This window comes from Fistularia commersonii, chromosome 5, assembly GCF_037954325.1.
Source record: "Fistularia commersonii isolate RoL2024-O1a breed Wild chromosome 5, RoL_Fcom_v1.0, whole genome shotgun sequence".
Taxonomy (NCBI): Eukaryota; Metazoa; Chordata; class Actinopteri; order Syngnathiformes; family Fistulariidae; genus Fistularia; species Fistularia commersonii.
In genome coordinates, this window is record NC_141288.1 from 13,604,171 (window position 1) to 13,622,652 (window position 18,482).

The 18,482-nt window shown below is 38.8% G+C and overlaps 1 protein-coding gene across 2 annotated transcripts in view; it reads left to right on the plus strand.

The window, feature by feature from the left end:
• ano2b (anoctamin 2b) overlaps positions 1 to 8,316 on the plus strand; it is a 74,931-nt gene extending 66,615 nt beyond the window's left edge. For both annotated transcript variants that reach the window (XM_086146913.1, XM_086146912.1), the window contains 2 exons: positions 4,059 to 4,164; positions 5,161 to 8,316. In XM_086146913.1, the coding sequence (XP_086003039.1) occupies positions 4,059 to 4,164; positions 5,161 to 5,535 (481 nt within the window). In that variant the 3' untranslated portion in view covers positions 5,536 to 8,316. The remainder of the gene's footprint in view (positions 1 to 4,058; positions 4,165 to 5,160) is intronic.
• The last annotated feature ends 10,166 nt before the right edge of the window (positions 8,317 to 18,482 follow it).

Here is an 18,482-nt window from a genome sequence, read left to right on the forward strand (position 1 = left end):
AATCCCATTTTTTCATTGGATTTATTAAAGTGTGTATTGCCAAGAAAAAAGGAATACAAACACATATGGAATCCTTATTATATGGCCACACCTTAAACTTGTGTTAAAAGGGTGCAGTTGGTGTTGATCATTATCATCCCCTAGAACAAAAGTAAATGTATGGAGTCACGTAAACAGCATTAAATTGGGGATATGCATGTCTTTTCTGAAAATGGCTGATGTTAAAATACAGTTTGTATCTTAAAACATTATATTTATGATTTCTGATAGCCACTCCACAACTAACACTGGGGGAATTGAAAAGCTTTTGTTTTTGCTTTTTTTTTTTGGCTACCACAATTTAACAATAATATTTTGAATCTCATACAAAATATCCAAATGTCAGCATACACCATTACCCTATTATTGAGGACTGACAGGAAGATGGCAGAGAGGGATGTCATCAATTACTTCTCTGAACTACTTTGAATTACTATCAACAATCAACCAATTATATCCATGAATTATATTACAAGATACTTAGTCTCTGAATAATTGTAATCATACAAAAGAGAAAATGGAAACTCACAAGTCAAAATATCACCACAAGCGGATACTATCCTTGAATACATGATTGTAATCCAGAAAATTCCTTAAATCCTTGCAGTGCTCTGTGGGGCCCTGATAGGATTAGCACAGGGTATCTCACTAATTTTCCAAGACTATGCAAGCTATTCAAGGATGTTCTGCTTTAAAACTTTTTTTTTTTTTCAAGTTATCCAGGTTTTCCAGATCACATGGGAGACATGAATAGTAAATCACTGATTTTGAAACAGGAAAATGTTGCATTACTGTGTTCCAAATGCAATGCGAGGACAGTAATACACGCCTTTGTGGTCAATGACAGCGAACATTACCCTTGAATAATGTAGATATCTGGTACATTATTGCCACTTATAAGGTGCTGAAATTAGGTAATAAGATGTGTCTTGTGAACATCTGGAACTCATATGCCTTTTGCTCTTTCCTTTTGTCTTCTTTGCCTGGAAACGCTTTTGGATGAAAGCAACACTCCAAGGTGTCAGTCGACCCTGCTGTGGGGAAGTGAACGAGAGCGATAGAAAACCTGTTTGCAGTAAACATCAGGCAGTCACACAAAAGCCAAAATCCGACACAATGACATATGAAATGCATTTTCTTGCCGACAGCTGGAAGAAATGCCTTTTTTCGGTGTTGGGTCTGCTATTGTGGTGTTGCTTGACAGAAACCATGCTGAAATGTTAGTCCATGTTTCAAGGATGGGAATAGTCTGACCTTTGTTTGTCCAAATCTCATCCTGGATCCCAGGAGGCGCTGTGCTGACAGCAGGAAGTTTAAGGCACACACACGTGTGCGCACGCACGCCCACAGGCACACACACACAAACACACATACTCTCTAGTCTCTCACATACTAATCATAATCTCATTGAAAGGTCCTCTGAAAGAATATTGAGTTAGATGCTCCAGTTGCTACAGGACTGCGCTTATCACCAAACATGGAGCTTTCAGAAAATACAGACAGACAGAAACACACACACACACACACACACACACACACACACACACAGGAAGAGAAATGTTCCTCCTCAATATTTCATATTTAATGCCAACCAGCAAGTAGAGTTGAACTGATAGAAGCATGTGAGGAGGTTGTGTTTTAAGGTTTAGTTCACTTTGGAAGTCTTGAATGTGATTTGTAACTGTTGTCAAATATTGACCTGGAAGCCTGATTATCAAATGTGAGAGAAAAGGGTTAAATCTCCCAGGCGGCATTCTTCACTCATGACTGTATAAGGAAAGGGACGGGAATCTCTCTCTCACACACACACACACACACACACACACACACACACACACACACACACACACACACACACACACACAGAGTTCCTTCTATACTGTTGGTAAAAAGTTCATCAAGATCATTTGATCCACTCTTTCTACATTGAATTATGACTTGCTTGTTGTTTCAATGAGACCAGTGCAGTTTATTTGACATGTTTACTACTTTCCATTCCTGTTTTAGGGTTTTGTTTTTAGCTTTTATTTTATTTGGACACATTTCCAACCTTCTGCTATGTGTTGTTTCTCTAAATATACTTGAGTAATGAGAGGTCAAGATTGCTGAAGTCTTGCATTGGGGTGTGTGATTTATTTGGGGTATTGTAAGAGTGCTATCTAGATTATACCAAGAAATGCACTTTACAAGTGTTTAGTGGGAATAAATACTCAGTGATGACACAGGGATCATATTGGAACCTAATGGAAGATTCATAAAATTCAAGCAAAATTAAAATGGTTTGAGCTAAAATTAGTGTATTTTAAATGAAGAAATTTGAAATTCCCCCACTGTGGGATAATTGAAAGAAATATTAAGTCATTCATTCAAGAAACATAGTGTCTTTTAAAATATTGAAAGGTTAACTGAAAGATTAATTTTCAGTATTTACCTTTTCAGATAGAACAGTGAAATAATCTGATTCATACTTGGAAAATAGTTTTAAAATGATATATAAATTCAGTATAGCCAATGCAACACCAGATAAAATCAAAACTAAATTTGACCAAGTATGAGGGCTAGATTAAATTAGATTACAATGTAAATATGGCTTTGAAATGGTGGGTCTCGTCAATATTGTATAAAAGCCATGTTCACCAGACTGCCAAAGTCGAAGTGCTGTGCACAAACATGGTTGAGAATTTGATGGTGCTTTCATAACCATGTTTTGCTGAGCAGGTGTGGGAATTTTACAATTCAGTTCTCTTTTCTGAGAAGGCTTTTAACTAAAGTACCTTCATGGTATAAATACAAGAAATAAATGCCCTAAGTCTAAACAGCTTTACCTTCACAGTGAGGCTATCATTGGGCAACACAGTAAAAGACAGTTGTGCAAAGAGGGTATCATAAATTCTAAATATATTTTTTTAGTAAACTTTCACCCATACTTAGACTGGAATACCCTTCCGCTGGTCATCGACACCGGGAGAATGTTACAAATGACCTTCAAATAACCTTATGACATGGATGATTTTCTTCATCAGGTAACATTTCCTTTTTAAAATATTAAATTAGCACATTTGTTATTTTGCATTTATTCAGAATTTGTTTGTAGCAGTTGTATAAGTGGTTAAAACTAACCCACCACACTGTCAACTCCTGTTGTATTTGTAAGTACTACTACATGAGAATGGCTGATAATCCTTAACCCTTGATTGTGCATAAAGACTCTTAAAAAGGACTAAGACAAAATAACCCCTCCTGATATCTCTGCTACATACCAGGAGTTACAGAACAATCAATTCCATATTCCAATACATATATAATATATATATCAATATATCCAATGAATTAACAAATCTTGTTGCTCTGAATCCAAAACCAGATGTCGATTTTAGTGCTTAGTAATGAAAGGAAAAAAAAAACTATTTTGTTTCATTGTTTTTGCAGTTTTTCGCTCCTTAGACTGCTGTGGCTGCCAGAATCTCAGGAAGTCTTCATCAAAACAGCTGCAGTTCATCAAGTTGGACATCACATTGCTTTGTTTCTGATGTTGTGCGATAGCCACACATTCGTGACAGCGTTGGTGCCTGAAAGGGGTCTCATTATTACGCCATGTTTCATTTTGTGAGAACTATTTTGTTCAAAACCCAATGCCAAAGAACCAGATCTATGAAAAAAAAAGTGAATAACCATCTAATGTGCCTGCATGTGTGTGTCCATTCATAATCAGAATACATTCAATATATTAATCTGTTTTCTGTTTTTGCTTCTGTCCTTTTCACATTTTTTCTTTTATTCCCTTTTTCTGTTTCCACCATCTTTCAAAGATGGTCATTATTAGTTAAACATGTGGCAAAGGTTTTTCTGCTTTTTGTTTTGTTAGCGCAATAAAGAGTGTCCATGGTGAATACAAAATAAAAGAATCCAAATGAAATTCCTCACATTTTGGAATCCGGTCCCAAGCTGAGCAGAGGAGGAGAGCATTTTAATGAAGCAAGGATCTACTTTGAAATCTCCTGCAAACTGATTTGTTCCAGGTATAAAGACTACAGGGAGCCCCCCTGGTCCGGGGATGCGTACCAGTTCTCCAAACATTACTGGTCGGTCCTGGCTGCAAGGCTGGCCTTTGTCATTCTCTTCCAGGTACGCATACAAATTTTTCTGACATTAAAAATTATATTTTGCCAAACAGACATGCAGGCCATTAGCACTAACAATTAAAAGTAAATCAGTCAGACGTCTCCAACAGATGGGCACATTTTTCTGCTTGAGATACAGCAATATTTTTAACAGCTCTCCCTTGTTTTAATAGATGTGATAAATGTGGTTCAGTGAAATGCAATTGTGTGATTGCATTAAATATATTTGTTCAATAAAAGCCAATCATTTCCCATTTTACACATCTATATGTCTGAATATGAACAGCAAAATCCATCACGTGTGAACTAAATGAATATCACTAATGTCCAAGTCAACAGATCTGTTCCCCTCCATACCTCACGAATGTGGGTCAAATGTCCTGGTACACAAAAGCCCAAGAGAGATTTTTGTGGACATTCCTCCTGGATCCGGCCAGAGATTGTTTACCTGCAGTTACTGTCTTTCTCTCCTTTTTCTCCTCTTAATATTTTTACCTGTCCCTCTGCCATCTGATGGACTTGAGGGCTTTGGACATGACTGTAGTTGGTGTGATAGAAGAGGATACAGATTGTAGGGTTAGATGGAAGAGTTTGATTCGCTGTGGTAAGCCCTGAAGGGAGTAGTCAAAATGAAAAGAAGAAGTCCAGTCATCTGATAGGAAGCTGCGTCTACCACTGCCTTTTCTTTTCAGAGGCACTTAGAGGTATCTGTAATCTTTCACAAATCACTAAACTCCAGCAGCGTGACAAAGCTCTGAGCATCTTTCCTGAGCTAAGCTTTGTGCATCTATAATTTCTTCACATCACCCTGGGCTCTTGTTCTTTGAATCTTTGAGTCCAGGCACAAGTGCTGGTCTAACAAAACATTGCATGGGAAGTTAGCAGTGGTATTTTGGTGACCGAAGACCTTGACATATCATTGACACAGAGAGTTGGAGAACAAGATTAATCCAGTTCCAGATTATTCAATTCTTTCCTTCCTTCTCTCTACTTCCTGTAGAACCTGGTGATGTTCCTCAGCTTGGTGGTTGCCTGGGTGATCCCCGACATTCCCAAAACCATTGTGGAGCAGCTGAAACGGGAGAAAAAGATGTTGGTGGATGTCTTTTTACGGGAAGAGAAAGAAAAATTCCAGCTCATCCAGAGCCTCTTCGCCAAAGACGCCTCCCTCCCCCCAGGCAGTCATGTCCTCGACCCGGGCCAGGGTTTCCCCATCCCGGGTCACTACAATACTCTACCTTCCGATCCAACTCAGCCACCACCTGGACATGGAGGAGGACCCAGAGCAAGATGCAGGGCAGCTAGCTTTAGTCAGTTCAGCAGGAAGAATCCTCCGTCACCCAGAAATGATGATTCAAAGCACACAGCTGTGTGACATCCGACTAAACACAACGAACGGGATACTTCGAGCTGGGGCCTCAGGACCACACGGGGCTTGGGTGATTCGAACCGTATGTATGTTTGTGCTTGTTCTAGTGTGTGAGTGTGGCAGAGGCATGCCGGGTCAGATAGAAGCCCCGGCTTAACTTTGGAAGACTGAATCAACGTGGTTGAATGTGTATGACCGTGTTAATCACATCTTTGCTGACTGTTCACCAGATAAAATGTTATCATTTTTACTTTTTGGTAAAAAAATTATATCTAGTGAGCCTTATTAGCTTCATAGCGTAGATGAGCAATAAATACCATATTAGGTTGAACTAGAACCTTGAAAGCCCCCCCGGAAGAGACTGTACATAAGGAGTCACTAAATGAACTCTTAATATGTCGGGCAGTTGGACTCAATTGAGCTCGGAACTCTTGAAATTTTCCTGCTTTATGTGCTTGGGCCCCATGTGTGTTTTTATTTGTAAGACGAATTTGTAGCAAATACAAAGCATCAGATTGTATGTAGATAAACACGCTATTGTCAACATCAGCCTCCGGAGAGAGCAAATCATTTCCTCTGCATTTGTTTCATGTCAACTGACTATTTATTAATATTTAGGGAAAAACTTTAGTTTCCTCCTGCCTTCAGTATTTTCCTCCGTCTCTGCTGCTTGTGGCTGTTGGCCCTCACTCACATCCGTAGTATTTGACGAATGAAACACTATTGCTAATGTGGTGCGCTCTGAATAGCTAAATATTGAGATGTGACAATCTTTGGCTAGAAAGCAAATATGTTTTGTGAATGGAAATTAATAAGGAGTTATCACATTGTCATCTCAGTTAAAAGAAAGGAACAATTAAACCTTACATCATGAAATAGCAGATGTTTGAGCTCCTGGTTCAATGCAAAATGCTCAAATTGCAATGACCAATTGTGAACAGATTTTAAAGTTAAATGTTGAGTGTGTTGATAATTTAACTTGTCAATAAGTTGTTTAACTACCCTGATTCCTTCTCAAGCTAAGGCAGGATGCCTTGCACATTAATTTTGTGCTGAAATTTGGATTCTCCTCAATTTAAGAGAAAGGAAATATTATCAGGATGTAGAATATATGCTTCTCTTTAGTTAAACATATGTGTTTAATACATAATGTACTTCACATGGTTTCCCTTGATTTACATCCTCAAAGCTGGTTGTTTCTCTCAGGACAAGTAATGTTGTTTTTTGTTTTTGTTTTTTTTTTCTCTTGGGCCTTCATTCTTTCTTTGAATCCAGGAATAAAATATTAAATTTTCTGTCCTCTATTAGGTCTGTAGGTGTAGGAGAGACATTGAGAGTTGCCATGAACTGAGCTGCAGCACCCAGTTTGTGCAGAACACACAATTTAAAACATTCTACCTTTTCTTGGTTATTCCTCATATTGTAATGGTTACCTGGGAATCCTACATTCTCTTTTTTTCTTTTCCTTTGCAGCAAAGTCAGTTGGTGGTTCGTTTGTTTTTTCTCTTGGGGCAGATGCTTAAGGAGGTTCACTGAGTAATAATTCTACAATTTTATTAAATAAAGTAAAAGAATAGCAGTCACATATTGAGGCATGCGTGGCGCATGATGTTGAGCAATTTTCTCGGGAACCAACTATTATTGGTTCAAATTTCTGGCTCTTCCTAGTGTTTCAAAAGTGTTGTTGAGCAAACACTGCACCCCTGGCGCTGAGGACACAGCTAACTGCTCATGGTTCATCCATGATGGGTTAAATGCAGACAACGAATTTCCCCACGAGGGATTAATAGATTATTATTATTATTATTATTATTGATGTGTAGTGTTAGGAAATAAACAGCAGGAGTTACAACCAAACAAGAAGCAACTGTTCTGTTGAAGTCGCTCCCCTGGGTGCTGTGAGTAATCATGTTTAATACAACGCCATATTTTATTTTATATATACATATCACCAATTATCCATTAAGATATAAATTCTACAATACCCTGTGTTTAAAGTCTGGAATATTCTTTGAAATGTGTCTCCTTTTCACAGGCATGGTAGAAGACTCTGTGTCATTTCGCTGCATTTCATGACAAACTCATCCAGCTGTAAGACATTTCCTTTCCCATGACAAAAGTTTCAAAAGTTATACATCTCAGATTATGGGTGACACTGCTGTTCAGCAGTGTACTGCTGCTTCTGTGTATTTTATGAAAGCCCATTGTGTCCCATACAGGGACAATGAGACCAGCCAGTACCTTCTGTCAACACAATATAATATTGTACAGCTTTTTTTTTTATGCTTATATATGTACAATTTGTGGAATGGAGGGCAGTACTTAGTATACAACTTATTTCCAGCTATCAGTTTTGAAACACAGTATGGTGTTAACACCATACTATGGTGAGCAACAAGGAAAACATTTGATCACCTCCATGAACTGCATCTTCCCTAAACTCAGTGGGCTCCTCTGTGACCCATGCTTTTATGACAACTGCCAATTCAAACTCGATAAAACTTTATCTGATTATAACTAATATAGTCCATTTAAATTATAAAGCAAGTATAAAAGTCAATACAGGCACCCAGGAAACACCGTGATTCATAAAACCTTTTATTATTGCAGCTTTCAAAATGTTATTTAAATGAACCAGCATCTGTCAAATATATTCTACAAAAATCTGAACACTGCTAATGAGTGATTTGGTAAAGTTGTAGAGCTACTTATATGATAAAGTCTGCTGCCACAGTAGAATAGAAGACTTTCTGATACTAGTGGTGAAATAAATGCTGAGACACCCCCTCATTACTGTTTCCAAGACCTTATTACTGTACTCGTTTTTCAGACACATTAACCTCCGTATGTCTTTGTGTGTGTGTCTGCGTGCTTATAATGAATAGATTATTAAAAATGTAGTTATGTTGTTTTGTTCTTATATCTGTCATTTAAAGTTAAGATAATTTCATATTAAATTGTTCCACTTACACAAATTGTATCAAATTTAAAGAAAATTGTACTTAAAATGAGGAATCTAAATGTTGTTACCACATCGCTGATAATAGACACTTTCATATGAGGACAAATGTTCGTTTGTGGTAAAACTACATTGAGTTTCAAAAGTCTTGATTTTCATGACACTTTTTTCCAGTTATACTTATATCCAGTAACTGATCACTGGGCATTGGTTGTGGAAATGTCACAATGCCATGGGCTAGTGTCAAACTTTCAAGTGAATGTGCTTTTTGTAATCGCTGTGGAAGTCTTTTATTCATTTATTGTCTAAAAAGCCAAGAGGTCTTTCGAAAATGGCAACGCAAATGATGGTGATAATGATCTTAAAGACAATATCCCGGAGAGGAACTCGGTAATGACAATGACGGTTTTATAATCTTGTAGTCGTACTTTCCCATCATTTTCCTTTCATTTTCTTAAAAAATAACCATACCCTCACCACTGTTTGTTGAATCTGTCATCCTCTTCTTCTTCTTCTCCTTTTTGCTATTCCCTTCAGGGGTCGCCTTCTACATCTAACCCCATTCTCTGTATCTTCCTCTCTCATACCAACTACTTTCATATCCTCTCACTACATCCATAGATCTTCTCTTTGGTTTTACTCTAGACCTCCTGCCTGGCAGCTTACATGCCAGTATCCGTTTACCAATATATTCACTATCCCTCCTCTTTTCATGACTGAACCATCTCAGTTCTCTTCAAAACATCTAACATGTGCTGTTCCTCTGAGACTCATTCCTGATCCTATCCACCCTCATCACTTCCAAAGAGAACCTTAGCATCTGGTCTCACCACTGTCGTGTACACCTTTCCTTTCATTCAGGCTGATAGTCTTCTATCACATAGTACCCCTGTTACTTTTCTCCACCCATTCCAACCTGCCTTAACCCATCTCTTCACCTCATTTCCACACTCTCCATTGCTCTGGACTGTCGATCCATAGAACCTGATATCCTCCAACTTCTTGATCTCCACTCCCTTAGCCTCACCATTCCACCCAGGTTCATCTCATTCACACATATACTCTGCCTTGCTACGACTAACCTTCATTCCTTTCCTTTCCAGTGCATACCTCCACCTCTCTAGATTTTCTTCAACCTGTTCCTTGCTCTTACTACAGATCACAATGTCACATGCAAACATTGTGGTCCATGGAGATTCTTGTCTAACCTCATCTGTCGTCCTGTCCATCACCACTGCAAACAAGAAGGGGCTCAGAGCTGATCCCTGATGGAGCACCTTGAACTTCTCTTTTACCTCTACAGCACACAGCACTACTGTCTCACAGCTAGCATACATGTCCTGCACCAGTCTAACATACTTGTCTGACGCTCCAGACTTCCTCATACAATACCAGCGTTTCCTCTCTTGGTACCGTGTCAAATGTTTTTTCTAGGTCAACAAAAACACATTGCAGCTCCCTCTGGCCGTCTCTGTACTTCTCTGTTAGCATTCTCAAAGCAAATACTTCATCTGTAGTACTCTTTCTAGGTATGAAGTCATACTGCTGTTCACAAATGCTGACTTCTGCTTTCAGTCTAGTTGCCACTACTCTTTCTAAGCGGCAGGCCGTGCATTTTACACCTAGGCCTTCAGTAGTGTTCCGAATCAATCCACCACCCAATGATTATTTATGGCTATAAAAAACAATCTTATTATGCAGAAATGCAGTATAAAGAGAGGTGCATCGCAGATAGATAACTCGTGTAGTGTTAAAAAACACCCAGGGGAGTGCATCACGTGACGACAAAGGGATGCCCAACTCCGTCCACTGACACCCCAATCCCGCACCCCGCGGCTTTGTTTGGGGCACGGCCCGTTCCGCAAGTGCTCAAATTCCAAGAGTGTGTAAAACCTGTCCTTATTAGGAAGTAATCTTGATTGTTGAGGTGATGGTATAAAATGACCGTGCTTGAGGCCAGAACCTCCTCACCTGCATATCCGCTGGACGCATCCCAGCGGGTGTGCAGAGAGGGTGAACCATCCTCTCGGGGTGACATTCATTCTGGCCTGGGATATCTCTGGCCCGGGATATCTCGTAAGTGTATTTCCTGACTTTAAATAAACCATTCTTGCTTGAACAGTTCCTGACCATTATGACGTTTTTCCCCGAAAGAAATCTGAACACACGGGGACAACAAAGTCTGGTCCCGTGGCGGGAGCCACAAAAACGGACAGTAGCCACAATAAATGCCTTTATAGCAAACAGCTGCGACACATAAAAAGTACCAATAATAACCTTAAAAACCTGCAGTATTATTTAGGAAAATAGCAGCATTTTACTCACCCAAAATTCTGATCATTTGTAAACAAAATCCATCCTCCTTTCTTTCCTTAAAAAGAGTTCAATTATTCTGTCATACAGATTATCCATGCGCATCAGCTCCAAGTGCTCCCAGCAATACAGTTTGCAGTGTACCTCAGAGCCTGTGAGCCAGGGGTACCGGTCGTAGTTTGTGGCTTGAAAATGTTGGACAAATCCTTTTCCTAGTTGTTACAGGTTCGCTAGCTTAGGAGTTACCCGACCTTTCTATATGCAGCTTTTCTTCAAAAAGAAAATCGCTTTAACAATATACTAGTAACTAGATCCGTTTCTTCTCCTGCTGCAGCAGGAGAAGAAACCCCCCCCGGATTCCTTTGACTTTGACACTGCCTGGCAGCAGATTATGGTTGAAATGTGATTGGTTAATAATTAACGTTTGTGATTCAGATATTGTTTTAGGCCAGCAGAGAAGGCCCTGCAGGCCCTGCAGGCCCTGACGGCCCACCATTGACTCTTTCCCATAACTTAATTGTATGGCTCATCAACTTTATCCCTCTCGAGTTATGGCAATTCTGCACATCCTGGTTATTCTTAAAAATGGGCCCATCACAGTTTGTCTCCATTCCTTAAGCATCTTCTCACTCTCTAAGATACTGTTGAATAATCTAGTCTCTAACACTGCCTTTCCTAGACACTTACACACCTCCACAGGTATATTATCAGGACCAATTGCCTTTCCACTCTTCATCCTCTTCAATGCCTAAAAGAGCTCAAGGGCGCTGCTAGTTTTAAACGAAGACAAGGGAGACACAGCCTGTGCCTCCCTGAGGCTTCATTTTGTTGAATCTGTCATCATGTGATATTTTGTCAAATCCCACCACAACTGTTTTGTGTACATGCTGTTGTTGAGTTCAAATCATCTGCCGTTTTCTGCACACTCAAATCATTCATCGGAATTACCCTGTATATGTGAGGACCTTTTAGTTTCAAGCATGTTAAAGTTCACCCTCAGCCCTAATGCCTTACATTTGCAATGAGACTCATGTAACCACCCAAAAAATTGCATATCTACACCGACACTAAATATTTAATAATTATGTGTGTTTAGGATGTGTTTTACAAGCAGTATTGCACACTGGTCTTACTCTTGATGGGCATGCATATCACTCGTTATCATGGGGTCGGAATGCTAAACAACAATTACACTTCAGGACATCTAGGATAATGTCCCTTATTTAGAATGGTTACTCTTTTCATTTAATTTTCTTCTTTTATTGAATTGGAACAGATCAGGGCAACATCATGGTCTAGCAGTTTTGCATTGTCACCTCACAGCAAGAGGGTACTTGGTTTGAATTGGTAAATTGGCGGTCTTTCTATGTGGAGTCTCCATGTTCTCTGTGGGTCTGTATGATTCTCTGGCTTCTCTCCACAGACCAAAAACTTGCAGTAGGTAGCTGAAGACCAATCTCTCCTTCGGTATAAAAGAGAGTTAATGGTTATATGTCTCTATATGTGACATTGTGAAGACAGGCGACCACTCAAGGCTGGACCCTGTCTCTCATCTAAAAAAATACATTAATTAACTGACAAAATTAATCAAAAAAATGTCCTACAAAGAGCTACAGTATGTTGGAGGCTTCTGCACAGCTGGATATAACAAGTTGCTAGTTGAATTTCACTACTACTTAATGGGTGCAACCTACCGGTAATCAAACGTGATGAAAGACTTTTGATAAATATAGTTATTTTCTTTTGCCCTATAGTCAGAAATAAAAATCGGAATATAGTAAATTTGTACTCGACAGTGCCTCAAAACTTTGGCCTTATCATTATGCTCTAGCTGTTTATGCTTTAGTGTGTAGACTAGAACCATCTGTCACTGACAAATTTTTAATTTGTCAATAATTGTTTCCCATGACATAATCTGAGGCATTTCTGACACACACATGATTGGTGTGTCTTTGAATTTGCTGCTTCACTGCCTGTGGCTAATTCCTGACCTGCCCCGATTTGTCCTTCGTCTCCATTTACTCTCTTGCTTCTACTTTTCTAGGGACATGCAGAGACGGTGTTATGTTGTGTATGTATTCCATAAATGATATATTGGTGAATTTATAAAAAACAGTCATAAAATTCTGTTTTAGTGATTTGACTATAAGTTGGGGGTTTTAAAAAACCTCCTGAAGTTTCCTTTTTGCTGCGTGGATCATTTCCTCCTGTATCTGATATTTCTTTATAGGTACATTATCACTCACTGTTCCCTCAGGATTATGTCCTGAGATATCATAATCTCTTGTCTTCTAAGGGTCAAGTTATGATCTTTTTCAGTGTCAAACATCCAAAGGTGCTGCATTTTATTTTATTCAACCACTCCATCGTGTTTTACACAGTTCCTCGGCACTTCTCCAGTTGAGAATAATTGCTAATCACAGCTTCGATTTAGTGTTTCCCCGAATCAGCCTTTGAACTAAATTGCTCAGCGATGTAAATTACCATAGGGCTCAGGACCTTATCATTTACTTTTATAAAGGGGACAATATGTTTTGCCATCTCTTCTCCGATAAATGATAGATCACATTGGCCAAATTAAAGGATGTGTTAAAAAAATAGTTCAGAAAAAAAACAAACCACTTCAAAATTAGTTGTAACTTTCTTCTCTAAACCATGAGATATCAAAGCTAGTCCCGGGGGGGACTGTATGTGTGCCTTTAACCAACTGGCTTTCTCATGCAAAACCTGAATCGTCATCGATTTAGTTCATGTCGGGCAAAGCAGCACTTTCTCAAGGGGATTCACAGCGGGGCCAGCTTGTTAATCATGTGACTGTCGTGAAATACAAACACTCGCTGGTGAAGAGAAGAGATCTACATATGAGACTGTGATCCCTGCAGCGATCCAAATGTTTGGGACTTCACATTCACAACCTATCCAGGCTAAATACAAGGATATTAAATTGTTCATTTTTTTTTGGCACCCAGCCTCATCTTTCTTCATCATTTTCTCTCTTCTGATCCCAGTGAGAATCATTCGCTGAAGCAAAGTGCTTTTTTTTCCTTTTTTTTTCGATTGCTTTTGCAATATAAGCACATCAGTCAGTTTTCAAAGAAAGAACAATGAGCTGCTGAACACACATACAAAAGTAAGAACAGGAAATGGCTCCATACATGGGCCATAAATTTTGACTTTAATTTGGCCCCCGCTTGTAATTTGTAAAAACACTGCCACAAAAATAGCAGTGAATGAGACTCCTTGAGCTGCTGTAAGAATGAAATTGTGTATCAAGAAAACACTGGTGCATTGTTTGTTTGTGTGTTTTTACCCTCCTCACTACAATGAGCAAAGAAGTCAGGCCTTGAGCCCACCCAGGGGACACACCTGTGGTCAACTGAAATGTATTTTATAGTTCTGCTGTAAGGCAAGCATGGACAAACAGCAACAGTGTTCAAGATTGGAAAAACCCTCTGATGAAAAACTAAATAAATAACAGCGCTGATTCCTGATGATGAAGATGATTAGCAGAGATATTCATGTTCCTGAGTGCATGTGCAGCCCAGATGAGCCCACTTGTGAACAGGAAAAGTGTTGTAGAGACACAGTGGGAGGGGAACGGGGTGTTTGACAAGAACAAGCACAGAGATCATTCATGTTCCTCTATGTCTATGTCCTCGGGAAATGCCATTCCTTGCATTGTTAGTCATTTACTTCATGTTCTTTCAGATTTTTTTTCTTTCACACTAGTAACATTTCTACCTTGTCTCACCTTCCCCTCTTACTCCCTCACTCTCACTCTCTCCCGTTCTTGCTGCCCCTGCCAGGACTTTGTCATTCCTTTTTTATTTCATTGTTTTAATTTACTTTTTTTTACACAGGACACTTTTATATCCGTCTCTGGTGTGAATACTGTAATACTCTTAAAATACCCTTTGACCCACCCAGTACGGATCCCACACATCCAAATAAACAATCTTAAATCCAGGCTCACATGTACGATTGGAAGTCTGTACTCTTGAGCTCAAGTCGTGACTAAAATAGTTTGCACATGTATAAACCGACGGTTTGAGCAAGTGTTTGCACTTTGAATTCAAAAACATACACAGTGTATGCATCCCAGCTAAAGCTCATGTGTGAATACAGCAACTACTCAAATCCTGCAAATGGGCCAAAATCAGTACCTGATGTATGTTTAATTACATGTTTGTAAAAGTTATCACCTTGTCTGCGCTGTCCTTTGGATTACTGAGGACAAGGCACTTGAACCTGTGAAAATTGGTTGATATAATGCAGACTTTGGGATTTAATCGGCATAATTAAATGATCATGGTAGAGTCTGTGACATAATAAGCATAGAGGCAGCTTACTAACTGAAGAGATAGACAAATAACCAAATACACCCTTTTTTATCATGTAAACATTGTGAATTCACCAAGATTTTGTATTAAGCCATTTCTTTTCGTTCTGCCCTTTGTTTTGCCATTCTTTGTGTTTTCTGCTCTACTGAAGAACTATTTTAGAAGTATTTTCAAGTATTTCTGAATTTCTAATGTTCCACTCCACACTACTTTTTATATTATATATATTGTACATGTCATATTCTCTTTTTTTCTCCCTTCAAGCAACACCTGTTGTTTTCTGTGAGTCAGATTCCATTTTGGCCTCACGGTCATTCAGTTCTCCGTCCAAATTTTCCATTTAAAACCATAACTATTCTTATCTAAATACTGCTCCCTCATCCACGCTTACATCTGTGAACACCTCAATTATTTTTTTTCTGATCACCAATAAAACACACCAACCGAATGTGCAATCTGTGAGAATTAAATTTTAATTTCGTATTTTTATTTGGAATCCCAGGAAATAGAGCTTGAATTCCTTCCATTGTTTACCCTGTCTGGTCTTTCACATCCTTGATAGGGTAAACTCACTTCCCCAGCTAATTACTAACTCGGTGCATCTGGTGTAGGTCCGATGCATTAAAAATGTTTATTTCCATAATGTTGTGATCCAAGCAAATTCAACATTTCTTAACATTCTTATCCTCACACATTTGGGAATGGCATCTGCTCGACAGCAGCGGTGTAATTATGTTCTTATGGCAGAAATCAAAATAGATTTATAGACATTTTCACCATAAAAAGGCTTATCGTTAAGTGTTGCCTACTTTTTCAGCTTTTATTTTAGTCCGCCAAAATTAGGTGAAGGGTATTAAAGTTACAGAGCTCAGCTTTTGAGACAGCTCCTGTCGTCAACATGAAGCTGTTCCAAAGACACTGCTGTGAACCATCTCTGTACGCATTGCCTTCATTTTACACGTACCAGACCGACCTAAAAGTTTCAGGCTTCATTTATTAATGTCACTGCCTATTTTCTACCGTTTTCATCTTCCTCTGACCCCTCACTTACCATAGAAGGCCACGCTGAGCTGAGGTCTCTGGAATGTTGACTTCTTATTAAGGCAGAGATGTTTTCCTCCCATGTGAATGTATGGAAATATTTATATCCAGCATCATCAGTACAATCACAAGTAAACAGCTGTCATTAAGAATACCACACAATTCTCCATATTTGTGCTAACATACAGGAAACACTGCAAAAAGCTCAGGCAGCCAAATCTATGAAACGCTTTCCCTTGGTGAGAAAAAATGAAGAGCAAATTCCTACAAACATCCTGATAAAATATGATTATTGCCTGAAATGCCTTGCAGGCCTCATTAATCATCTGTATTTTGCATGGAAACACAACAAAGCCTAAAAGGGTTTTGCAGGAGAAATTATTATCATTTTTATTATGATGATTATCAAGTGATGCATTTAACATGTGACCGCTGAGGGATTTTCATTTCACTAAGCCATGATCTCATGACGGTGACATATTTGACTCTTCTTCACATGCCTTTATCAAGTGCGTGGAGCTAAGCTGCATCAACCGGTGTGCTGAAAGTGCCTTTGACTGTATGAGTTTTTGCTCACATGTCTGCTGGCTCTTGTATGACATTCAAACAGACATTTTGACTTTTGCTTTGCTATTTCCTTCTTTCACCTGAGAGCTTCATCCTTAAAGTTGATCCCTTCCAGTTTAAGATTATTGAACAAAACCCCTGAAAGAAAGTATTTCAGTAAATACGATATAAATTTGTTTTTTTTTATAGGGACTATATTCCTATAAAGTGTTTGACAGTGTTTCAGAAAATCTATTCTTGTCTCTATTTTTTATAACTTACAAAAAATGACAAATTTCTGTGCTTGTTAGACTTAGAGCCTCTTGGGTTTATCATGGGTTTCATTCATCCTGACTGTGGTTTTAGATGAAAGTAAATTAATAAAAAAGACTTTTCTAAAAGGATATTTCCTCTAATTGCATTCATATCAATGGAATGATTATAAGCCAGTTGGTTACTCTTTGTTATATTTATTCTGGGAAACCCTTTTTTTTTTGTTTCCATCCACTGCGGGAATTTGGAGAGACGGATGGATTTGTAGAAAACAAGTCCGGAGCGAAAGCTTGTATTGGTTTGGTTAGGGTTGAAAGTACGGCCAATGAGTCAATGTTAATCATAAGAAGTAGTTGTGTGTGAAATGATTTTGCCCTTCTATAGCAGTCAATGTTTGATTGTTTAGCATCCTTTTGCCAGCTTAATATGAAGGCAACTTTTGATGTAACAAAACTCAATTTGAAGCTCTGACCATCTCAAATGTCATAAATCTCCACAGACACAAACAGCATAGAACTAACAACATGGCACTGCATGTATGACTTTAACAATTTGCCCGTCATTCGGTGTTACTGTAGCTGCTTGCCGATGAGCTCCAGCTCAGAAGCACTCCAGGAATATGAAGCCAGCGGTCTGTCCGGAGAGAATGTTGTGTGAGAATGCCTGTGTTTACTGATGAGCTCCAGGAGGCGCCTGTCGTTTGTGTCATACATGATAATCAGAACAACATTCTGTTGACAAAGCAAAATGTATGATTCCCGTTGTACACAGTGGAAACAGCTGTAGTTCACACACAATCTTTATTGGAAGAGTTAATTTCTTATTTGTCCTGGACGTGTGTGAACAGTCGTGCTTATTTCATCTGGGCCAAGATGTCTCTGGATTGAACACAAGCAGACTGGATGACATAAATAAACAATAACTGTATTTTTTTAAATTTTATCTGAAACAGTTCAACTCAAAACAGTCCTGGAATAATCTGATGCATCAACAGTCTAATGACAAATCCATGACCATCACGCCAGTTACACTTTCATTTAATCAACCATAGTTTGGGGTTGTGCTTATTTTTTCTTCGAATCTATGCGTATCATGAGTTTCGCTGTGAATTTATGGTCCCAGCCCCATAAAAAGTGTAATCTAGCAGATGACACCCCATGTACGTCCGCCTTTGGGCAGTGGCGTGATAATTCAACCCTCCTTAGATCTACAAATACACAATGTGAGACGTATCGGTGGCTAAAAAACTGAGACTCCTAGGAAAAATTGAAAAATTAGGTATATTCGGCCATATGCAAAGTTGTGCCTCAGGAACGGGGGATGAGTATAGAGAAAAAATATTTCTAATAATTGCAAATGACAGGATCACGGATTTCGTAAAGTTTTATCTTATGTGAAGGATTGTCATATGTTTTATTATCTTATCTCGCCATGTCAACTGAGTCTTAAAGTGAGAACATTTGCACATCTTGGCAGACTTC